This window comes from Scomber scombrus, chromosome 9 (genome assembly GCF_963691925.1).
Source record: "Scomber scombrus chromosome 9, fScoSco1.1, whole genome shotgun sequence".
Taxonomy (NCBI): domain Eukaryota; kingdom Metazoa; phylum Chordata; class Actinopteri; order Scombriformes; family Scombridae; genus Scomber; species Scomber scombrus.
In genome coordinates this window covers 18,146,728-18,172,022 of record NC_084978.1, presented here as the reverse complement: position 1 = coordinate 18,172,022, position 25,295 = coordinate 18,146,728, and the positions used below count along the sequence as shown (strand labels likewise).

The 25,295-nt window shown below is 41.7% G+C and overlaps 3 protein-coding genes across 3 annotated transcripts in view; 1 reads left to right on the top strand and 2 right to left on the bottom strand.

Annotated features, from left to right (window-relative positions):
- Positions 1-1,674, bottom strand: part of LOC133985840 (amyloid beta precursor protein binding family B member 2) — a 36,074-nt gene extending 34,400 nt beyond the window's left edge. Inside the window, exon 1 of the mRNA XM_062425564.1 lies at positions 1,578-1,674. The gene's annotated coding sequence lies outside the window, so the exon portion shown is untranslated. The remainder of the gene's footprint in view (positions 1-1,577) is intronic.
- Positions 1,675-2,666: 992 nt separating this feature from the next.
- On the bottom strand, positions 2,667-9,088 carry dele1 (DAP3 binding cell death enhancer 1). The gene is made up of 12 exons (XM_062425583.1): positions 8,918-9,088; positions 7,563-7,680; positions 7,018-7,120; positions 5,879-6,023; positions 5,534-5,746; positions 5,357-5,439; positions 5,155-5,248; positions 4,830-4,972; positions 4,514-4,672; positions 3,915-4,007; positions 3,316-3,475; positions 2,667-3,141 (listed from the first exon to the last, which is right to left on the bottom strand). Exons 1-12 carry the CDS (start codon positions 8,946-8,948, stop codon positions 2,891-2,893), a joined length of 1,593 nt encoding a protein of 530 aa, XP_062281567.1. The 5' UTR covers positions 8,949-9,088; the 3' UTR covers positions 2,667-2,890.
- A 4,226-nt stretch (positions 9,089-13,314) lies between these two features.
- bicc2 (bicaudal C homolog 2) lies at positions 13,315-23,727 on the top strand. Its single transcript, XM_062425959.1, has 19 exons — positions 13,315-13,582; positions 14,793-14,839; positions 15,244-15,313; positions 15,505-15,584; positions 15,808-15,969; positions 16,068-16,121; positions 16,353-16,568; positions 16,724-16,975; positions 17,237-17,368; positions 17,595-17,784; positions 18,262-18,389; positions 18,487-18,689; positions 19,237-19,342; positions 19,862-19,901; positions 21,535-21,698; positions 22,469-22,676; positions 22,775-22,932; positions 23,184-23,283; positions 23,395-23,727. The coding sequence occupies exons 1-19, from the start codon at positions 13,315-13,317 to the stop codon at positions 23,523-23,525; spliced, it is 2,709 nt and encodes a 902-aa protein (XP_062281943.1). The 3' UTR covers positions 23,526-23,727.
- The last annotated feature ends 1,568 nt before the right edge of the window (positions 23,728-25,295 follow it).

The following is a 25,295-nucleotide window of genomic DNA, read 5'->3' as shown; positions in this document are numbered from 1 at the left end:
CAACAACCTGTTTGTGCTGAATCTGCGCTCACGCTCAGACACAAACACTCAGACACAAACACGGTCAACAGGTACAACCTACCCGCACCTACTCATCCTGGATCACAACAGCAGCTATTCTCAATCAGCAGTGCTGAAAAATATGGTCCCATTATGTTTCCCTTTAACTGATGGACTATGCATGTCCTATAGGCTGAAGTGAATCTTTTGAACTCCTGGGCTTGTCAAACTAATCAGAAATATGGATCCCAAGATAAAAGCCTGACATTTTGGAGAAACAAGCTTTTGTGACAGCTACAAATTGTGCTTTGAGCCACAGAAGCTGAAAATCACAGCAAATATGTTGAATGACTCACAACCCCAAAAAATTCCTCTTTTGTGTTTTTTTATAAGTCAGGAGGTGCAGACAAACTGGATCACCTAGCCAGACATTCTCTGTCCCCTGGCGATGCAGGTCTCCATTAGTTAAACAAACTGGGGCGAAGAGAGGAGAGAGTGGAGCAGGTAGGAGAAGGAAGGTTATTAAAGGGAGAAAGCGAGGAGAATGACACAGCAGTTTGCAGGACATTGGGCACCAGTTAACACACAGATGTAGTCAAACTGTTGTCCTCAATAAATCTGTTGTTCTCCCTTCGACAGCGGAGGTCATTCATGAGATGCACAAGATTTCAGCAGCTGGTCACGGGATGCAGCAACATGTATCCTCGTTGAACAATTATATCTCATTTAACTCATCTTTTCGCTGCTCTTCTTTATATGTGCTTGTTACGGCCTCAATACTGCTTCATAATGGTGCTGTTTTGGCTTTTGTAAAATAAATATGGAAACCATATCAATAAAATGGAAAACAACCAGTGATCATGTGCTCTCGATATGACTACAAAGGACGAGTCAAAATTAGTTGTACAATGCTCCCTTTCTATTTTAGGAGCAAGGTATCAAAACAGGGTCCTTATCTGCTCTAGTATGTTTATACTGTCTGCTCACCTTGTATACAGTATGGCAGTGAAGACTGTTTTACACATGTGAAGGTCACCTGAAATAAAAGACCATATTCTCATCACATCAATAAAATGCATTAAGGATTCACCATCATATCTAGATATTGACAGATATCTTGGCCTGTCAGAGGAAACTAAACATAAGCAACTTAAAAGGCATTCACTGTAATGTCAGGCTCATTTCCTCAACTCTGAACTGCATCCACTGCTCCATAAATGAAATGCAACAGATGAAAGCACAGGCTGTAGAGAAAATGAACTTGAAAAAGTCAATGATGTCATGGGTGGAGTATCTGAGCCCTTCGTTTCGTGCTGCCTTCTTCCTAATAAACTCCCTCGCTGCTGGCTCACATCAAAAAGCAGCTTTATTTATCATCAAATCTACCTTCATGTCGAGGTTGCATAGGTGGAGTTGCCAATATTGCGGAAGCAAAGCTGTCGATATGTGAACAGACGCAGTAAATCCTCAGCATCCAGCAGCTACCTCTCTCTCTCTCTCTCTGTACAGCCCCATCACCACCGCCGCACTGGGAGGGGAGTGCATCCCATCGAAAGCATCTATTTACATCCACTCACCGGTTCGGTCAGCCTCCGGTCTTCAGCACCTCCGCTCCCACGACGACAAGGTAGTGAGCAGGGCCGAGATCACAGCCGCTTTTTAAGAGCCAGTCCGCCCGTAGCTGCAGCCGGCCACCCGTATAGGATCATATCACATCATCTGCCCTCCCAGCCCGGCACGGTGCTCACTGGCGGCCAAGCTGCGCTTTCTCTCTGCGCCAGAGGATCCGGTAGCAGTGGGGCGCTGTGGAGCACTCCCCCGGCCAGCCAATCAGAGCCGCGGACGCAAAGACGCTCGGTGCACGGAGGAGACGCAACCATAATAAATCTACCGGTGTTATTTTGCATCTCAGGTAATGAAATCACACATCATCAGAGTCTTACGTCATCCAGTGGTTTCCAGTCTCACACTGGCCTCATCTGTCTGAAACACACAATCAGTCTCGGTTCTGTATAACTAGCGCAAATAATACATTAAAACTAATGATATCATCTGAAAAGTTATTTCCACACAGAGGATGGTTAGTCCACTCTCGTGCTTAATTAAAATCATACAATCAGCTACAGTTATGTTAATTACAGACAGATTCATATACATTACATCACTCCCTGAAATACATTTGCACATCAATTTCATTTTAATCACAAACAACCAAACACCTTTTTAGATTTTTTAAATTTATTTTCCTACAAAGCATGTGTACAGTGCAAACAGTAGAAAATCCTCTTCACAGTGCATCATAATTCACTTTGGCATGTGTACAGATAACGGCTTTAAAACATGGAATAACCTCCCTTTTTTTCTTCTGACATTGTTCATTTTGAAACAATAAATAAATGCATCCATTCTGACACTGTATTACTGAAGGTAATCTTTAAAATATGCCACAAATGTAAAGCAATTTGTCAGTTTCAACTGTGCATATCAGGCAATACGGTTTGCAGGAGACAAACCTTTTTTAAAATTTTTTAAACCTGATTAATCCCACATAAGTGGAGAGAAATAAGTCATGATCCGAGACCCATCAAAAGGGAATGAAATCGCACTTTCTTATTCACAGGATAACTTATAGCTTACAAGAAAACACTACACTGTATATAAAGAAATACAAGAAAAGGCACCATATCTTTAATGACTTTGTGCGAAACAGCTCTTCCAGACTTATGAAAAACTCAACAAATTAACAGTAATATAGCAATGCATTCACATGATGTATAAAATCTAATAAATCTAATTCAAACAATACACACTTTGACTTTTCTCCTCTGGTGACGATACTATCACTCTATAAAATACATTCCTCAGTCTGGCCTTTGCTGCCTTGGACTAACTATCCAACCCCCACCATCCACTGGCAGTTTCCTCCCTCTGCGCTGTGGGGATGGAGGTGAAGAGGCATGGAGGCCGAAGGGACACATAGGCTCCCGGTGCTCTGGGAGTGAGTAAGGAGGGTAAAGGTGATGGGGTGACTGGCGGAGGACGGGACATGATTGGCCATTGAAGAGAGAGGCGACTGGAAGCGATGGTCAAATGCAGAGAACGATGGAGCTGAACGGATGGAGCGCAACACTGCGTCTTCAGCTGGAGGAGGACAGGGACACAGAACAGAAATCAGATGCCCATTCTCACAGATATCATGACTGCTATCTCGGCTCATTAAAAGCGAATCACATGCAGTGCCATCGCTAACAAACGAACAAAACGCAGTGACTAACACAGACGCCCGTCATTCTGACAGAGCATGTGTGCGCTTACCCTTCCCGCCTGTCTCATTAGGAGGCATCAGTAAGATCTTAGCCTGCTTGTTGCCTGCTTGAGCGGCTCGTTTGTAGAATTCAATCGCCATCCTCAGATTCTGCTGAACCCCAAAACCGCTCTCATAACACTGACCCAAGAGCAGCAGAGCGGTGTCGTCCTGAACACAAGAAGAAAATATACACACAATTTAGTCAATTTAATCTTCTAAACAATTTTCTAAATATACATACAGACACATTATACACTCACAATATAATATATTTATATGAAGATTATTCTCGACTTAGACCTCTCTCCTATCTTGCTCCTTCTTTTAACAATTGTAAATATTAACTTAGTAGTCTAATTTGAACTAAAGCTTAAAGAAGCGAAATTTCATGCCTTCAATGTTGACACCTGCTGTGTTGCTTTACATGTGACAATAGAAGCACTTGAATCTCTTGCTATAGAATTCACAATATGTCACTGAACACTGTGACTGAAGAGCAGGAGGTTTCTTAATGCAGCCTCACTGAGATGGTACACTGGTAGGAAAGGTGATTTCTCAGAGATAAAGCCATAAATTAAACTCTAGAAACATCTAGAAGGGCACTTACTCTGCTCTCTGCAGCCATCTGTAGGTAACGGACAGACTTGCGCTTGTCTCTCACCGGCTCCTGAGAGTAGATGGAGGCCAGGCAGACTTGAGCCTGAAGAGGAGAAATGGTGAGTCAGTCAGTAATGCAGCATCAGCTTACTACAGCTGCCTCACAAACCTAAAGCAGCCCAGCATAGTGATAAGATGATTATTTATTAAAACGGTGTGATTCAACTCATCACTAGTCTTTTTTTTACATATTAAAATCATGTTGTCATTTTGCAGCTTTTTTTAGTATAATTTTGCTCTTGTTTTTTTTTTTCCACTTTCATCCAATCCTTAGTGACACAAAAGAAAACGTTGTATATCTCTTAAACAAATAGTTCCTAGTAAATTACTGGATTAACCTTTCAGGCACTGCTATGATTTTTATTATTCACACATGCAGCTGAGGAACATTTCGCCTTCTCACACACACCACGACAATGTCGAAAGCAAGAGCATGAAAAACAGATATATCTCTATGCAAAACATAGATATATTTCTATGAAAGTACATAAAATCAGTGCACCATGACAGAATTTAAGAAACATTAAAACATGTGTTTATGATTTGTACCTTAGTGAGTCCAGCTGCAGAAGCCTGTTCCAGCAGGCTGATAGCCGTATTCAGGTCCTCTACACTCTGCTGGCCCCTGCTGGTCAGGAGCAGCTTTGCATAACGGTATTGAGCCTCTTTGTGACCCCCGACTGCTGCCTGCTTGTAGTAATACAGAGCCTTAAAGAGAAAATACAGGTGAGATCACAAGACAGTGATACAGTTAAAGTGATATATAAACAGCCTTTTTGTTTTTGTACATTTGTGTATTGTGGTCTTAGAAATGAGAATGATGCAGTACTGAAGTAAACTAAGTGTGCACTGAGGCTGATCTCACCTTCTCCATGTCTTTGCGGACCCCCCTGCCCTTCTCATAGCACACACCAGTGTTAAACTGGGCCTTACAGTAACCCTGCTGAGCTGCAGCCAAAAAACAGGTGAAAGCATCTTCGTAATTCTCAGTCTTGGCACTTTCTAGACCTGCCGTAAACACAGAGATGAAGCTTTCAGATATGCACAGGGGACAACAGAAAACACATACAGCAAAAACCCACAAAGTAACAGGTGAGAACAAATGACGTTTGTTAAAAATGAATCGTCTTGCTTGGGAATGACTGTTTGAAAATGATCAGGTGTCAAGTGATTTTGTACTGAATAATTACCGATGATGTTTAGGACAACAGGAACACTGGTGTCTCCCACATGTCTGAGGTTCAGCTCTGCCTCGGCAAGCCTCTCCTCATCTGACAACATGTCCTGGAAACACAGAGAACAAAAATAACAATCAAGATTTAATTAAAAAAAAGACATGTTTTTAAAAATTGTTACCAAGAAAAAAAGAAAAATTCCACTTTTCACCATCACCTTGTCATGAGCATCTTTTGTCTCTGCATTGTCGTGGCTGGTGTCATTCTCCAGAGGACAAGACGCTGACAGCAACGATTCCTCTGTGGGTCAGGGCAGAAAAAAGCATGAAAATGTCAAAAAAAAGTCTCAACGCTTAATGCTTAACCTAAAACTACTACAGAGGACAGAACAAACCAGGTATAGGTGAATCCTGGAACAGGAGTTCTCTCTGGTGGTCTGAGATGGCAAAGTCAGCTGTATGCTGGTCCTGCGGACTGCTGCTTTGAGGACTGGCATCACTACTGCTGCTGCTGCTCTGTGCTGAGGACTGATCTTGATTCTGAGTTTCTGGCACCCCCTGCAGACACAACACACTCCTTCCTCTGGGCAGAACATCTCGCCTCGATACTGAAGAAGCCAAAGAGAACACCAAAACGAGAGATTAGAAGGATTTAGTAGCTGAGATGAATAAATATCATCAGTTAAGATGAACCATCTGCGGGTCTTTTGCGTTGTTAGAAACATGTTATAAGGACTCACAGGTCTGCAGCAGGATGCGGTAGCCACACTTCTGCAAAATGGAGGGTGCTGGTAGGGCTCCAGGGGTCGGACTGGGCTCCGTACCAGAGGACAACTGCGAATGGATCCTCCTGCAGATCTGCATGAACAGAGCCGCTGCTGCACCCTGTGGTTTAACAACAGCAACAATGTCATCACTGATATGGAAACATGTTACCCCCTGAACCAACATACTGTAAAGCAAGGATCGCCAATCATGTGCAACAGAGAGCCAACAGTTGGCAGGTGGAGGGTTACAAGTAAAAACCAGTTACACAGAAGATTGCTTTTTGAAAAATAAAATATAAAAGAAACCTTGCACATTTTAGCCATGTAGTCAAAAAGCAGTTAGCAGGTGACACCACTAAGTGGCGCTGTAGGAATGAATCAGTTGGTGCAGATTTAAATGTGTGTGGGTGAAGGTGTTTGAGAAAGCAACATTGAACAATATCATGGTGTAATTTGACATCATATTTTGGCTCGAGGCCACATCTGCAAAACTTTGTTCCACAGCTGCATTTACTTTTACTTGGTAACATGAAACTTTACTGATAAACTATGAGATTCATTTGAATAATGAAAAAACTAAAACATGAATACCCCTCATATAACACATTCAATACACAAAGTTTGGAGTATTAAATAGATAACTGAGGATATAAGAACAGTGGCACATCTTCATACGCAGCAAAAATGACAGTTTTGCATGAGGACTTGTATTAAATGGTTAATTAAGTGGCTTTTCTTTGTGTCATGAGAGTTTAAGTCGGTTATTGTGATCACTACTTATTACTCTAAATCTTTTAAGAGAAATCTGATAGTTGTCAAACTGAGGACGGCTTGCAGCATGAAGTATTTGTGTAATCAGACCAGACTGTTTAAACCCCCACTGAGGCGGATCCTGACATCCCTCTGTTGGGATAATGACATATATGATGATGCCAAGCATATGACAATAAATGTCTCATCACAATCTGTGATGAACAGATGATATCCAAACAGTCAAGTCAGAGTACGCAGGCTGGATGTCATTTTCTGTGTCTACTGAATCCGCAAAGTCAATCGATGGTAAAATGATGTGTCTTCTGGGTAGTATTTGAAATTTTGTGAACGAGACATACCCATCCTACAGCATCCAGCGCTGTGTAATGTGGGAGCTCAGTGTAGCCGAACTGAAAGGTCCTCTGTTTCTTCCTCCTCCCTCCATCCTCCTCTTTCTGAGAGCTAAGAGAAAAGCAAGACAAAACAAAGCCCAACAGTTACATGTCTGTTTTTATTTCTCTTTTATTTTGTATCAAGACATCATGTAAATACTTTGTTACGGGTAAACAGCTTTGTTTCTGTTACCCTCGATTAACCCTGTTAATACACACAGCAGATGCTGCAGGATGATGCAACCAGCTGAAAGAGTGGCAGCGAGCAAAGAGAAATTGGGTTCAAAGAACGGCTAAAGGAACAAGAAAGGATCAGGATGGAGTCGCTTCTGAGGTTTGACCTTAATTCAAATGTTCTCTTTTCAACAGCTGTTAACTTGGCCAGAGGTTTAAGGACAAAGTAGTGGTGAGATCAAAGTGATGGAGACGTCTCTTTCTTCTTACTTTCTCTCTAGACTTTAGTCCTCTGACCTGGACAGAATCTGGACAGTGTTAATGAGGCGTGAAGCTACCTGCTGTCAGAGGGGTGTCGAGAGGTGGAGAGGACAGTGGAGGTGTTGATGAACTCGTCCTCCACATGGTGGTTCTGGGGCAATCGCAGAGGAGTATTGGCATGCCATCGATGAAGAACTGGGAAGACAAAAACAGCAGAAATTAATTAATTTAAATTAATCATTTAAATCATTAATTGTTGAAAATGACTGAAACATTTGCTATTCTTGAAGGTTAAGATTTGCTCCAATTGTTCAGTTCTGTTGTTTTTTAACTATAAATTGAACTATGACAGGCTTTATTGTTATAACTATTTCCTGACAGTTTAGAGTGTGAACAATGAATTGGGTTTGTAGCTAGTAATAACATTTACATTTTGCAGCACAGTATACATTTTTTGAACATATTTTACAAGATACTGTAGATTTGCTCTAACACATAGATCAGTAAAACAGAGAGAAGAAGCTTTAAGGTATGCACAAGTAAGTAAAGTAAATCCATAATCCTCATGTCCACTGAAACAGTGGTTCTCACAGTTTTTCACGTCAAGAACGACCTAAACTGACACAAATTATACCAGGGTCCCCAATTTGATAATACTGTTGCTTTTAAATATTTTATTACAGAAAGTGTATGAAACTCATGACAAAAACACTCATACACTCTGTTACTGTGTTACTTATGGAGTAAAGTGAAAGGAAATTAGGACCCTTTTATAGGGAATCCCCTGGATAACCTTACAGTATTTCCTAGGATAGCCAAGTCATGACCCGCCCTATCCTGCTTCTGATTGGTTTGCCCCGATATTCTTAACCTACCTCTAAATTAATCACACTGCTCCTGCCTAAACTTAACCAACCCAACCACAGAAGACAACGAGTGCTGGCCAATTAGAGGCAGAGAAGGGCAGGTCATGACCCTGCCATCCTAGGATAAAAATGGCTCGACTGAGAACCACTGCATTAAAAAGTAGTAAACCAAACAGATAATGTTATAAGAATTGGCAAGAATAAAAATAAAGATTTGTAACATACACTGGCACATATAACTGTAATATTTGTATATGTATTACAGCATTATAATTAGGCTACAAACAGCCTCGAGGACTTCAATAACATGGAACAGTCCAGAAACCTTATGTGGCAGCGACCAAAATAGCCTAAACTCCGGTTCTCGGCAGATAGTAAAGAGTAGCTTATATTATGTTGTAGCCTTTTTAAATAAACTGACTTCAGTATCTGTTGTTCGTAGGTCTCACAAAACTGCGTTTACCTCTATGTAAAACCGACACTTTGTAATAATGAATCTATCTGCATGTAGAGTCAAACATGGCATGGAGGACTAGTTTCTCCGGTGTCAATGACATTTCTCTCACCTCTTCCAACATATCCTTGAATCCTCCACATGGTTCGTCTTTTTCTTTCACAGCAGCTTTAATCGACGAGTTATCTCCATTTTAGATTCATCTGGAGGGTCGTCTGGCCCCATAAAATAGCTGGGATGTCCCGCGGCAGGTTGGCCACTTGTAAATACAGCCGGTCACGGGATGTGTTGGTTGTGCGGTCGGAAGAGGGGCATTTTTTTTCTCCCTCAAAAATAATGAGGTTATGACCCGCCCTACTCCAACTCTGATTGGCTAATCCGGATGTCCGTGTTGTAATTCTAACCAATCAGTGGTAGAGGAGGGCGGGTGGTGACTTCGCCATCCTAGGAAATTGGCGACCCGGTGAAATTGCAAGTGATATATTTAGGATTTTTGCATTTAGAATGTATTATTGTTTTTCCTTTTGTGGTTTGCTGTTACACTACCTCAAGCATTCCTTGTTATTGTTGATACTTTAACTTGTAAAAACCTTTATGCAAATAAAGTTTTTGAAAGAGAGAGAAAAAAAAAGAAATTGCAAGTGACGCAATCATAGAAGTCTGCATTGACTCGCAGGCAGCGCCTCCCAGAGGACTGAGGGGTGATGACCGCCTGAGTGTGGGTGGTATCTATGGTGGTGTCAAAGTGTCTTCAGCGGAAACAGACCTCTGACTCAGGGGTCACAACAAGATTCGTGGTATAGTATGTCTAAAATCTTAGAATCTTAGCTGGGGCCCTGACAACAACAATATCTCACTTGCATTTGTGCATGGCAACAATACTGTGATGAACCAGCTATTATATTTACAATATTCCATTAAACATGTAAAGATAACAGCAAGCTCAACAGTTGAGTCAGCCCTAATTTCACACCACCACATTAGTGTTACATGAACATAGGCTCGAATATCAGGGCACAGGGTGAATGAAATGGGAACTGTAAGTTTAAAATGCTATTTAAAACTCAGGGCACATCTCAAAAATCTGACAGTTTTTCACTGCAGCAGCACCTGAAGGAATATACGAATACTGAATATCATGCTTCCTAAAATCAATCATTTGTAGAAATCTTGCATGCTCACCAAGGAAGGCGATATTTTATTTTCAAATGAAGTTTCTGTACAGCCATGAATAAGGCATAGGGACCACTAGGCTTTACGACAGTATCTATTAAAAATTAACTACTTTTTTGCCATTAAATCTTGTAGTCAGTGCTTCTGTAGCACTTCTGTTTCACATGCAAGTTTTCTCAGGAGTCATGAATGTTTACATCTAGTTAAAGCAGCTCAGGTAAATGTAACATGGGCAGTGAGGGGATTTAGGGTAGTACTGGCCTATCTTTCTATCAATTTGTCTATCTAGATAAACACGTTTCCCCCCTGGGTTCAGGGGTCGATTTAGTTAACCGTCCATGGCTCATCAGTCTCTCAGAAGGACAGCTTGGCTTTTCTCTGCTCTGCCTGTGAGGCAAACAGTGACGCACGCACCGACACGTTCTTCCAGTTAGACAGGGCTAAACAATGGAGCTGTGGGGAGGAGATCTGCAGTTGTGAATTCAGATTAAACTTGGCATAATTCACTTCTTGACCAGTTTCCATGGTGACAAAGTCATCATGTCTTTCACTTAACTACCCTCCTCTGGTGAAAAGTCTTGCCTGCAGTAGTTTGTAATGTTAGCAAGTTCTCTGCTTTGCCAAAAAAATGTTTGCTGATTCGCCTGGGGCTAAATTTGTCTGGGCAATATGGAAAACACAGAGCTGAGCTTGAAACAGAGTCCCACTAGACCGTCTAATTGAGCAGTTTGTTTTTTCCCATGTTTCAGTCTGCTTGAGCTCTTAAGTTTGAGATTTATAGAGAAGGGAGGGGACTAAACGGGACTAAATGAGTTCAAGCAATTTCTGAAATATCATTTGCTCTTTTTTTGGTAACTTTTAAGCCTTTTCTCCCCCGTTATGACTTTCTGACTGCCTACTTGCTTCTCCAGGCAGTGCGTGCAAATATACAAAATGGAGCTGTCAGTCTTCACTGAAATATTGATCTTAAAGGAATACTATGCAGGATTTTTTTCTAAACAAACAAACAAACAAACAAACAAACAAACAAACAAACAAACAAACAAACAAACAAACAAAAAAAGGGCCTTATGCAAGAAGCCATATATGAACAAATTATTGTCATTCGTATCTATGATTTGTTCTTATTTTGTTAGCACCCATTGATTTCTGGGATTCACCAATGTTTTCTTATTTTTGCTCTACTGTTAGGTAAGAGAATATTTTATGAGCAGTTGAGAGCACTTGTACCAAGATAAGAAAATACATCTAATTTTCAGAGTTCATATAATTGTTTGTCCAACATAAGGAAATATATGTTTTAAATTTGAGGAACATAACAATGCATGAATATCATATAATCAAAGTTAAATTATGATTCAGTGAAATTATAATAATTGTATTATTAATTGTGTATTTTGTAAATTGCATTATTACAGCGTTTCAGATTCAGAAGTTTGAGGCTGAGCTGCATGGTTGAGTGGAAGTGTGGGGAAGTTTATTTGTACTGTTGAACGTAACCGCTGTGAAACAATCAGAAAATAAGGTTTTATTGATCTGATTCACCGGCTTTCTGCCTGCCAGCGCTCCCTCTATTCATTCACTCTCTACCTTGCTCGACCAAAGCTAACACAACAGCGTCCTGTAGCCTATCTCTGTAGCTGCTTACTGGTGGAGCAACTCTGTCCCCCATTCCGTATCCGGACCTTTTATACAGAACAGCAAGACTGAATAAAGTTGCAGTATTCCCGCATTGAACGCGCGACGAGAAATGACAGCAAACTGCAGCAGAAGCTAACGTTAGCTGGTAATCTCACCTGTCTCTCAGTGGGCGGAGCTGAGTCCTCCGTGCAGCCAACACAGACATACAGGTGGAGAGTTGTCACACTCACAGTCATTTAACAATTTGATCCGCATGAAAGAAGATTGTTTCAGAATTTGTGGGTTTTCTAATGTGGGACACAAGTTTTTAGGCTTAAAATACTTTTATTTATACAAAGCAACCTTATCTGCCAAAACATTTTGAAATATGCATACCAATATTTGGTCATTTAATTTAGTAGGCCTACAATGTTTTGCTTTCTTTGTCAGATAGGTTAAAAAACTAGTAGCCTGTATGTTGACAGTTAGCTTTTAAATATTGAATAGAAAAAGAGATAAATGCACTGGAGCTTATAGTCCCACATTAGTCAATGTCCCACATTACCCTAATCCACCCTACTATGCAGTGTTAAATATATGTCCATGGCTCAAGACCTTACAAAGATTTGGCACGTTTCAGATGTATAATGAGCTTCTAGCCGTTCCACCAGAGAAATTTTCCCTTTAGACTTCTCAGATGGTTTCATTTAATTAATATTTCCAGGCCTTAAGAGGTAAAATGATCCAATATTGTGCAAAAAAAGCAAAGAAAATTCTACGTTTGTGTAGCAGAATGTTCCTCTTATCATTGTCACTCATCACTACATCAGTATTAACAGTCAAATAATGTAATATATTATAATGTATCAGTCACAGGGGCCATTTTTCTGCAGTAAAAGCGCTTTAATTTATACGTAAAATACATTTTGCTAATACTTCAGCCCAATTTTGAACTTGTAAAACAATATTTTTACATTGTTGTGTAGGTACTGTTACTTAAGTATAGGATATGAGTACTTCTTCCACCACTGATTGTAGTTTTTTCTTTTAATCCTAAGCAGTCACTGCTGCAATACACCCCTCCACTGCCTTCACCCCAACCTCTGGAATCTCAAGCCCTCTACATCTCATTTAGAGAGAGGGGAGGGAGGGCAGACATGGAAAGACGTGCAGTGGGACCCAACTGGATGACCCGTTTGTTTTGTTAGCTGTGAGTGCTGGTGTGAAGAGAGTTTTCATGATGTGTGTGTGTGTCTCTGTGGGTGAGATGTGTATCTTGTCTTATCGTAGGCTTTTTACTATCTATCCACATAATCTTTGGACGTTGAACTGAGGATTACAGAGGATTTGCTCAGAGAGGAGGCCTCACTTTTAGTTGGAGATTCCATTTGTCTGTCTGGAGCCCCTCAAATAAAGAAGACATGGCCTGTGCTGTAGTAAAGAAATTACTCTCCTAATACATCCTAGTCAGTGCAGTGCAAGGCCATAGCAGCAAATCCTTCCAGTCTCACACAGACTGGAGGGAGAGAAAGAGTTAGATTTGTGTACTAAATTAAGTGAAGGGGGCGGGGGATTTAAAGAAACGGCACAGGGGGTGTTTCTAACCCCTCTCTCCCCTTTTTTCTCTCCCTGCTGGTCTCTTTGGTCACACACATACACCCATACTCACACACACACACACACACACACAATCACTGACGAAGGCTCAGTCCTGCTATGGCCACCACCACTGCAGAGGATAGCTCTCCGGTCCCGGCCACCACAGCAGCCCAGCAGCCTGACTTGGAAACTAGCGTAGAACCCGACTCAGCAGCAAAGCCTGAGCCAAGTGAGGCCCAACAGGAAAAAGAAGAGGAAGAAGAGGAGGAAGAGCATGGAAACTCTGTACCGGGGCATGGGGATGCAGGAGGGCAGAGTTTGGACCCTGAGTGGGTGGAGGAAAGGTTCAGGATCGACAGGAAGAAGCTGGAGAGCATGCTGTATGGTGAGTGAGCTGAGAGGGCTCAACACTGGATGTGAAATATTTCTGTAAATGCATGCATCTGAAATCTATGTTTTTCCACTGACACTGTTATCATCTCATTCACACATTCTGCCCTAAAAGCTGCATTTTCTGAAAGTTATTCTGCAGGTGATGCCTATCATGGCCTCTCTGTGTGCTCTTCGCTGAAGCCCTTGTTATCTACCTGACCCTGTGTGTCTGTCAGGGCTTCCAGCTGTCCTCCAGCTTGTTGTTACCATCAGTATAACTGCCATCCAGCAAACTGTTCCTGTATCACTATGATTTATTACCTGCAATGGCTTATGCATTCAGAAGTTATTTCCATTATCATTCCTGTCTGTAAAGCAGAGGTAACTGCCTCTGTTAGTTATCACTATTCGGCAGGTTTATGACAAATGCCTCCCCTGTGTTACTGGGGAAACTCTGACAGTGTGCTAATGTCACAGATAGAGGCTGATGTTTGTCTGTTTGTCCTCACACTGACTCTTATTGGGAAGGCGCTTGAGTGAATTCAGTTCTGATAACTGTGAGTTGTTTTGCAGCTGGGACTGAGCTTTTGAGGCTGTTTAAGCAGCCTCACTCAGGCAGTAAATATCACATCTCATCCCTTTAGGTGACAGACTGCACTTGATATTTTACACTTATCAGCTGAGAAGAGCTCTGTCCCCTCCCCCCTTTTTTACACATTCCTTCCTGATTTTGCCGTTATTTAATTTTTCGGTCAAGTGGGAGGTCTTTGCGTCAGCGAATGCCATTGATGTGATTAGCTGTCTCTAGGCTAATTTGTGGTTGCCCCCTACCCCCCCCACCCCAGCCACCACCTTCTATCTCCACCCCTCACTGTTTTCTTCCCATTCCTCAGCTCTAGCCAGTGTAACCCATAGCAATGAGGGGGGGGTGAGGGCGTTCCTGGGGCTCCCCCCGTACCCTGTAAATGTCACTGTGGAGCGATGGCCTTTTAAAATTGTTTATGTTCCCAGCAACCCCTTGTTCTCGTCGCTTGGCAAATTTCAGCCCAGTCAACATTTAAATGTTGACATTGCACACATGCTTAAGAGTGAACACTAGTACTACAAACAGAGGAACATGGTGCAGCTGACAAATACAACACGACAAATCACACAACATGTTTATCTTTATCTATCTGTTTTTTATGTTCACTTGCTGCATAAACTTCCAATGTGTCTTTCAGCTACAAAGCATGGAGATGGTGTGACAGGCGAGGAGTTTTTTGAGAGAGTGAGTAGTAACTCCACACATTTAACACATTTAATTTAGACGCCTGAAGATAAAACAATGAAGCACATTATCTGTTCAGTAGAAGCCATTTCTAATTACCAGTGCGTAAAGTCTGGTTAAGTATAGCTTACAGATCAGCGAGAGCATCTCTGTCACCATTTTGACATTTGTTCCATACACTGCATCCGGTGATTACAGGTTTTATGGAGGAGATAATTGCAGTCTTTGAGATGCAAATGAACCTTTGTATTCTTAGACTGAGGAGATCTGCTATGTGTTTGGTGGTGTTTACGTGTGTGTTCAGATTTGTGTGTGATTGTGTGTGTGTATCTTCATTGCATACAATCACAACTTTGTTTTCTGTCCTGGTTTCTCCCTCTCTTCTATTGTTTGTGCTTCCACAGGTGATGAAAGAAACTGACACTAAGGTGAAATGGCCATCCAAGCTGAAGATTGGCGCTAAGTCAAAGAAAGGTGACAAACTCTTTATATTTCAGTCGCACCAAATCTGAGCTTGTTTGTTCCTCCCTCCTGTCTTGTAGCTCTGTTATTCTTACCACAAATTGATCTATTTATTGTTACGCTCTCAGATAATTGGCAATACATTTGCACAATACTGTACCTTTACATCTCCTCTGTGAATCTGAGCTCTTATTTCCATCTAGATCCACATGTGAAGGTTGAAGGGAAGAGAGCCAATGTTTTGGAAGCCAAAAAGAAGATACTAGAAGTCCTGGAAACCCGGGTGAGACTCCTGATCTTTGATTTTCAGTTTTTCTTAACAATGTAGGTGATTACATAATTTCATGTCGGCTACACTGTTACCTCTCCACCCTAAAAGGAGGATTGTAAAGGAAAAGGCTTGGGAATCAAACTGCTTCTTGCTCAACTTTTTCTTGCTCTTGCTCTTGACATTTTCATGTTGCATTTGCTCCCATGAACAAAATATTGACAAGTTTAAAAACCAGGTAAACAAGGTGACTCTAAAGATGGACGTGGCCTACACAGAGCACTCCCATGTGATCGGGAAAGGTGGTGGAAACATCAAAAAGGTGATGGAGGTCACATCCTGTCACATCCATTTCCCAGACTCCAACCGCCACAATGCTACAGGAGAGAAAAGCAACCAGGTAGTATTTCTCATATACTTTTGAAAATATAGGCAACAGGTGAGTGAGACAGTAACAGTAGTAATAATTTAAAAGGTTTTTCTTTTTCTTTTGACCAGGTTTCCATTGCTGGACCCATAGAGGGAGTGGAGGAGGCCAGGAGGAGGATAAGAGTGAGTCAATGTAAAATTTAATCAGAGATTACCTGCGGATAGATTTTATGATTTGCCTCAAAAACCCAATTTCTTCACTCCTGTCAAAACACAGAGACAAATAGAATGATTAATATAACAGCTGATGCAGGGAGGACAGGTGTATTTATCAAACAGCCCCCGTCTGTCTTAGTCTATTTGCCATCTCTGTCTTCTCCATCTCACGTTTTCCATCTAATTTTCTTTTCCTAGGACCTGCAGCCACTGGCTTTGACCTTCGATCTCCCAGTTAGCCTGGTGCCGCAGGCTCTTCCAGATGCAGGCTCCCCGCTCATCCAGCAGGTAGTTCAGACCTTAGGGGTCAGCGTGAGCTTTAGGGCCGTGCCACCACAGCCTCAGGCACAGCCCTCCTTCTACGGAAGCTGCTGCACAGTCTGGGGCCTGCAGGGCAACGCAGCTGCTGTCAAGGTAAGCATGAAACCTCTCAGAGAGAAGTTTAATTCATGCAATATACAGTACAATAAAATAAAAATATACAACCACATTCTAAGCAAGTATGGTAACACTGTGGTGAGGAAATATGTGCTGTGACTATAGACATATCTTGTACTGTATGTATATAGAAGGCGACCTGCATTTTGATGGACCTGCTTCTTGGGTCAGAGGTCACAGCAGGTGTAGTGAGCAGCCAGCTGGATATCACCTCCCAGCAGCACCTCTTCTTGTTGGGGCAGAATGGAGCTCACTTCCTGAGCGTCATGCACCAGACCCAGACCCAGATCATCTTACCAGACCTCAGTGCTCCTCAGAGCCCTCCCTCGCTGCTCATCCAGGGCAGCCCTGATGGAGTGTGTCTGGCCCGGCAGCAGCTCATGGTACTGTTGTGTTGAGGGAAGAATCAGGACAAAATGTTCTGTAATAGTTTAGGAGTGATGTTACAGAGAAACACTGATAGGTACCAGTGTGTTTGTTTCTGTGAACTTACATGTCAGACTGTATTTCCCACTATTGTTTCTTATGTTTTTTGTTTCTCTTGATGATATAATCTACATATATTCATTTGATGCCGTGATAAAAGTTTTGTTGTAACTTTTGTTAATTTTACCATTCTGTCTGGTGTATGTGTTCAACTCCAGGACTGTCTGCCTGTGTGTTTGATGTTTGACATGCGTGAAGATGGGGAAGCAGATCCTTGTAAATTGGCTCAGATGATGCAAAACCTGGGAGTCTTCATTAGTGTCAAACCCAAAATAAAACAGACCAGCAAGGTACAGTTTGTATAGCGTTGCTACTTTCTTTCCGTGGCAGTCACCTTCATCTACAAATCAATTGTAATTAAGTTGTTCTGTTTGTCCCATCTTTTTAAATTCACGTTCTAAAACTACATTATAGAGTTTGTTTGTGATTGCTTATTTCATACCCACTGGATTAAATACAAAATGTAATGTGATACATTTCTTGAGATTCACTTTTACATTGGTGTATGTTTCTTAGTCTGTGGTGGTGAAAGGTCTGGAGAGGAACATCTCATATCTTTATGAGGCCCGCCGTCTGCTCCTGGGGTTGGATTCCTCTGAAACTACCAGGGTAACTGAGATGACCTCTGACCCCATGCTATCCAGCAGTGGGCTGACCAGCTATTGGCTCAACATGTTACTGCAGCAACTGGGTCTCTCTGAGCAGGGTGAGAATGCAAATGTATGTATCTGTACATTTCCAAAAGGAGGAGTAGAGTGGAAACAATCTTGTTTCAAAAAAGAGAGCCAGTAAGTAAAGCCACCTACTTCTGCACTTGTGTTAGTTGAGTCCTTTGTCCACATATCTTTGATTATTATAGTTATCCAGGGAATGAGGTATTTATTGTTAAGTGGCAGAAGTACTCTGATGTTGTATCTACACTGATAAAGTAAAACAAACATAAGCAGGTCCAGCTATATATTCCTAAATTCCAAAATGCAGCTTTACTCAGTTTGTGAACACTTCTTTTGTTGCCACACCACTTTTTTCATCTCATCTAGAAGATCAATCTTTTTGTAAGGGTTTTTATTTCATTTATGGTATTTTCATTCAGTTGTTTTTAGGATCTTTTCTTTCTTGCCTATATTTTAGTAAAAAGTTATGTGATTCTTTTTTACTATTATGTGCCGCTCTTGTTGATCAGGCCATGCACCCAATGCAGAGGTGCTAACAGGTACAAAACCCCGTCCTTTACCTCCACCAGGCCTCATCCCTCTCACTGAGGAAGGGAGGACAGGATTGAAGGGAACAGACAGCCACCCACTGGAGAAGGTGTTTCAGTTTATATTCAAACTGCGAAACATACAAATTAAATGCTTCCCAATACTGTTAACCAACACTAAATACTAACTCATATTCTCCTACTCAGATCCTAGAAAATGAGGACCAGTCTGGCCAATCAGAGGATGAGAGCTCCAAGGTCAGCTTGAGGACATCATCTGAGGTGTGTGATGCAGTGACCAACAGCAGGATGGGATTAATGGGTCGGAGGGGGAGTCTCCAGGGTCCTGAAATCACCAGATTTTTCGGCCAGGGCAGACGTCATTCAACAGGGCAGGCATTAACATACAGGTGAGCATCCACAAACACAGAAACACCTCTTTTTGTCAAGGTGATGAGCTTATTCTAATTCCAACTTTAACCAAACAACATTATCTAAAAATAAATGGTTAGCCTTGTGGAGAACAAGGTTGTGTCACAGTGTGATTAATTTAAACACACAGACACACACACCTGCATGTGCCAGGTCTGTCGAGAATCTACAAATCTTGCTAACAGAGAGAAACAGAGTTAGAGAAAGCCAAGCTTGTCGACTTCATCTATAATTTGCTTTCTGCTGAGTCTTTTATTCTGTGCTTTTGTGGTTTACCAGATAATGTAGAAATACATCGCAGTTTCAGTGGAGCAGCTACGCTTTACTGTAATACAGTCCTTAATTATATTGTATCATAACACTGTCTTTGAAATCCTTCCATTGAACTGCCGCTGTTACTCTGGGGATAGAGATGTAATGGCCCTAAGTGTTGCACAGAGCCATCACAGCCTAACCTAAAGTTGCCCTCCTGTGTGTGTGTGTGTGTGTGTGTGTGGGTCAATGTGAATCTTCTGGATGTGCCAGACTGCTGAACACAGAAATGGAGGGATTGAGGAGTGAACGGAGGAACAGCCTGAGGAGAGATGTGATACTAGTCCAGGATGTTTGCACTGACTCCTGCAAGGCTGAGGTAAGACAAAAACGTTTTTTTGTGTGTGCCTGTTTTCTCGATACAATACAGTCTTCAACTTATTCTCAGTGGACAGACAATCAAGTCTCTAAGAACGCCAGGGATACTTATGACACAATAGTGTTTTAGAGATTATTGCTATAGAGAAAGAAGGCTTATGAGAAAGAAAAAGAGGAGACATTATTAACTTTGGTTCATCTTACGCCAACCGTGGATGACAAGATAGATTGAAAACAGCAACATTTTATTTGTGGTGTTAACCCTGGCGCAATTTGATTTTGCGAATCGATTTATGTGTTTGTTTGTTTCCCCTCATATTTGTCATCTCTTACTCTCAAAGGTTACCGCACAGAGGATTAACAAGTTTACCGCCCTAGCAGCAGGAAGTGTTGTGCGTGTGCAAGTGTTTGTTCCCCTTGTAAATTAGGTTCCCCCTGCCTGTCTTCAGTAACCAGAGGAAAAAAATAACTCAATTTCATGCATTATTTACTTACTCTATTTCCTGTTTGTGCTTTGTAGGATTATGACTATGAGAAGAAGAAACTGCTGGCAACCAGAGGTTAGTGTTCCTAAATGTTTAATATCTCTTCCTGTATTGCTGTGGACTCTGGAACTCTGCACAGGTCTCTGCTGCAACAATTAAGACACTGATAAGCAAACCCTTTTTAAATTGTATTGATCTACAGTGTTTGTATATTGGAGACAAATATATTGGAAACATTTAGCAGAGAATCGTGTGCAAAATACTTACTGTACATTGTTTTGACAGCCAGCTATACTGAAAGGAAAACAATTTTACTGCTTCAAGCAAAACAGCAAAACAAGTGAATCATTTTGTTTGCTGTTTGAGTGCATACATTTTGGTCATATTGTTTCTTTAAAAAATGATTTGTCATATTATAATGCAGGAGGAGGTAGCATTTTTTGTTATTCAAGTGTATTATGGAGGCACCACATTAATATCCTCAGCAGAGGCAGGAATTTGATAGAAGGGCCCATTTCAGTGCTACCCACTGCCAAGACAACTGATGAAGGTAACCTGTTTATGGGTGGTACTGTGCCAAAGTTATAATAGAGTAGTAGTGCTACTCCCATTTAATCCACACAGGGCCAAAACACAATGCAGACAGCACACACATGTTCAGACACAGTTGTGTGTGCGTACTCACAGACACTCTAACACAGGAAACACAACCTCATCCATCATGCAGAATGAGAGATACTGGGGAGATCTGTAGCCAAATGGTGCTAAATTCCCTCAGTGTTGCTTTATGGGATTATGAATTAGCAGTTTGAATGGACCATCTGCCTCGTAGTCATTAAGACACCCATATGCCAGTATATGAATGGGACATTTACTCACACAAACACACACACATAGGTGCACAAATGACAACCCACCAGTTATAATCCTATTGATATCACACTCCGTGTGGAGTGCTGCTACAGTTTTTATCACACATTCACACATGGATCCTGTTCCTGTGCCAAAATAGGCTCAGGGTCACTTGTTTGTCATTTGACTGTCTGTGTCTGTTCAGTTTTGGCAATTTGAGATCTATTAAGTTTGTCACATTTTGGCACTGTTTGTGATCCATTATTTAACACCTGGACCAAGCTTTTCCAATTCAGAATAGTAAGGGAGAAGTGAAAAAGCCTGCAGTGCATTTTTATGATGGACAGACTGAAGCTACGTGTGTGTGCCACAAGTTTCAAAGGAGCTCCAATATTTTTACGTTAATAATTGATCATATTACTACATGTATGAGAAAATTGTCGCTCATAACAAACCCACAGATATTAATCACTGGACTCTGCAGTTCGTCTTAACTCTACAGAGCTTTTCAGCATCATTCTGCTCATTGATCATTTGGTTTTATGGCCCACAACTTTACTATTTGGTTCAATCTTACCAGTCTCATCTGTTTTGTTTTCAGATGCAACAGCTAGTTACTTTTAGCTCCAAAACCCCACTGTACATTATACCTGGCCAGGACTAAATGACAGATAGCGAAAGTTAGCATTTAGCTACTAAAGAGCCACATTTTTACCTCAGGAGTGAGTGGAAACCAAAACTGAGTGTTTCATTGCAACATATTAAATTTTCTGTCTCTTTGTGTGTGTGTGTGTGTGTGTGTGTGTGTGTGTGTGTGTGTGTGTGTGTGTGTGTGTGTGTGTGTGTGTCGTATCAGCCATGCAGAGGAAGCCAGTTGTCACTGAGGTCCAGACACCCACAGACACCTGGAGTGGCCTCGGCTTTTCCAAGTCCATGCCAGCTGAGGCTGTCAAAGAGTTGCGCAACATCAGCCGACGCAGCTACAAACCCTACCTGAGCACAAACACCAGCCAGCAACAGGTACAAATACTTTTGATGCAAACTTAATTGTAATGAAATTAATCTCTATCTATTTCATGGTTCATATCACTGCTCATTGTAGCTCAAGCAAGTTTCACTTCCACACTTTTGCTGAACTTGCTAAAGTCCTCTTAACTGCTAAATCTGCAGAAACAAGCACCCCCCAACACAGCAAACTAACACAGTCTCATTTATTGGTATTGCCCTCTAACAGTTTGAAGCATTTATCTCACTGTGTGGTAAGCACGGCCAATTTGTACGCTCAATTACCTGGAGCCTGATACCATTGCCTCGGCATCCTGTTTACCTGAGCTGTTTCAGCTCATCTCCTCAGCTCTATAAAAGCCTCCTGAACTCATTTAGGTGAATAAGAGCAAGAGGCATTCCTCCACCGAGTTCAATTTTCTTCAGAGAGCCAGGCAGCTGGGAGGAAACATTCACTATGTGCACTGCATTGATAATTTCCAGTGAGATATTGCTTCTATCGAAGGTCAGCCAAGAGGGGCAAATGAGCAAGTTTAAAAACATGATTAATTGCTTTTCTTATTAATTTTTGGATCTATGAGTATGTCAACTAAAATCTTCAGCACATTAGAGTTTATGATTGCTGGGATCCTTTTGCCTCATGAATTCACCCATACGAGACATCAAGAGGGGAGATGAAAAGGAGTGATAGTGACAGAGGTGCAAGATGTTGGTGTTGTGTGAAATGTCTGCAGATTAGAGAAACACTATTTAAAATGTTACTATTTCTCTCTGTCTCATTCCAGTCATGGGCTGCTCAGACTGGAAAGATGTATAATGGGAGCGAATCAGAGAACTGGAGGGACAGACGTGGATCCACATCTTCATCCTTGCCCATCTCCTCCTCTTCCTCTTCCTCTTCCTCCTCTCCCTCCTCCCCTCCGTCCACTTTCTCCTCATCCACCTCCTCCTTTCCTGCATTTGCATTGAATAGAAGCAGAATTGACAAACCAGGTAAGTCTTACCAATGTGTTTTGTTGTGACTTGAAAAGATCACGTTTTGTCTTCCATCTGTAATTTTTCTCCTGTGAACTTTAACCTTTAATGCTTAGCGGAGAGCTACCCAGGCTACTTTGAGGGTGTGTGCTCATCAAGACGGGCGTCCACATGCAGTCGGCGAAGCCCCTCTCCCCAAATGATAGATGACTTGCCTGAGTTGCTCAACCAATTGGGCTTGATTAAATACATTGATGTGTTTGAACAGCAGGAGGTAAGTGGAGGCTTACAAGGGATCCCTTTTTTCTGAATGCAGCTGTCCCTTTGTGAAATAGCATTTTCATCATCACTTAGACATGCAACAAATCGATTTTAAGTTAAGCTGTCTGCATGGGAAAACTTGATGCAGAGCTGGGAACACACACACTCACCCCCAAACAAACAAACACACTCTTGTCCCTCAGCCAAAAGCATTGTGCATTATTAATGAGCATCACAATGCAACTACTGTCTGTTCTAATTCAGATTGACTACCAGACATTCCTCACTCTGTCTGATGAAGATCTAAAGGAAGTGGGTGTCTCCACCTTTGGAGCCAGGCGCAAGATGTTACTGGCAATCTCAGGTGAGAGTCTGTCCTGGCTTGGATTCAGATCTGCTTCTCCATCTGTTGGGGTGGTAGGTGGCACTGGCCCTCTCTAATGAAAATGAATAACTCATTTATCTTTCAATCCAGACCTAAACAAGAGCAAGAGGAGGCTCTCGGATACACCCGCTGTGAGACCTGGATACCTGGAAGGGGGTGCTAGTGGTAGACTGCCTCGAATCGTGGATATGGAGGTAGCTGCTCAGAGTAACCGATGGTGAAAAGAGATCAACCAATTCTGAGCTCCATCTAACCAAGGTGGAGTTATAAAAAAGTATACAGTGACGCTGTTGCCAGTGCAGAGCTCTTATCAGCTTATTATCTGCCTTAAATGAATAAGCATAAAATTGCCCTGAAGAGCAACAAACAGTATGTAAACACTGAAATCCAGTGCCTTTCATCTACAGCCATACCCCAAAGCTTTTTATACAAAATCAAGACAAGGAGGCTTTCCCTCCTGAACCTCTGATTTTATGAGAAACAGCCTATATGAGACACAAATGAGCATGTGAAAGTGCTGATAATGGTTCTCTTTTGTGTTATTGTCAGAATCTGCCTTTCTTATGCAAACTGTCACTTCTATGCTTTGACTATGTTAACTACTGCATTTATGCAACTGTAAATAGATATTTACAAAAGAAAATGATTCTGTACTATAATAGCGATGACAATAAAATGTTGCCATTAAGGTTTATTCATCAGAAGTGTACTTTTTGGAGGCATTTTATGTTTTATGTTCTACAGAGAAAAGAGGAGAGAGAGAGAAATGGCATGCACAAATGGTCCATTGTCAGATTTGTATCGGTGGTCATCACCTTTAACACTTAAGCCAAGAGGGAACCCCCTAAAAACCACATTTAACCAGCTGTAATGTGAACTGGTCAGGGAGCACACCACCAGAGGGCACTGGCGCCACACACCGCATTTAGAAATTCAAGTCACATTTGTGTTGCATGAAAAATAATGGATTTGTTTCAGGGAGAAACACAGTGACAATAGTGTTAGTGCTCTTGGTGGACAAGGTGGGAGCTGGCTTTCAAATATACAGTAACACCAATCAGATAAGAAGAAAACTAATTAGAAAACCCAAATAGGTAAATACATTTATTGCTGTGAGGGTAATGTGACACTCCTTTTAATGTGGTTTGGTCTCGCCTGACTGCTCATCAGAAAGTTTCAATTTAATTTATCACCGTTGCCAGGGGTGAAGCCACTGGAACCGCTTATGAGTTGTTTCCTGTTTAATTTATTTAGCACAGGGTTACACCCTGCAATTTAGTGCTATCAGAGGGACCTCACTGGCATTGTGTTAACGAGAACTGGATGATCTCTTTCTAAATTTGCATATTGGAATAGTGTTGTTGGTTACCACATTGACGCGAACGGTCCAAGAAAACTCCACTGGGGGGCATGTAGGGGGGTCTGATCTGTTTAGACGCTCCACAAGCTGGCTGGTATAGTGGCAGCCGAGCATGAAAGAGAGTGTGAGTGGAAGTGGTGGGCTGTGACAGATTAGGGAGAGATGATCCCTACTTATTACAATGTCTCTGCCAATTACATTGGCAGGTTTTAGACCAGTGATCCTCAAATCTGTTCTTTGGGCTCTGGGGCACTACTGGATTTCTATTCTGTCAAGTAGTTAATTGCACTCCCATGTGGTTGCATATTTAAATCGTTGTGCTACAATGAGAAGCTACCTGGAAGAACCAGCAGCACTCTGAACCACTTGGACTCATCACCTACAAAAATGGCAATCTTGGCACATGGCCAAGTATGCAAGATGAAGCTATCCATTTGCAGCCTAAACCTCTAAATCAGGGGTGTCCAAACTTTTTTCACTGAGGGCCATATACGGCAAAATATACGAGGGGCTGGGCCACTTACTAGAGGTGAGGTATATAGCCTCACATCTATTGTATTAAAGTAAGAAAAATCCTTTAAAAGTTGGTCAAATTTGCTATATTGTTGAATATATTTACAGAAAAAAATCA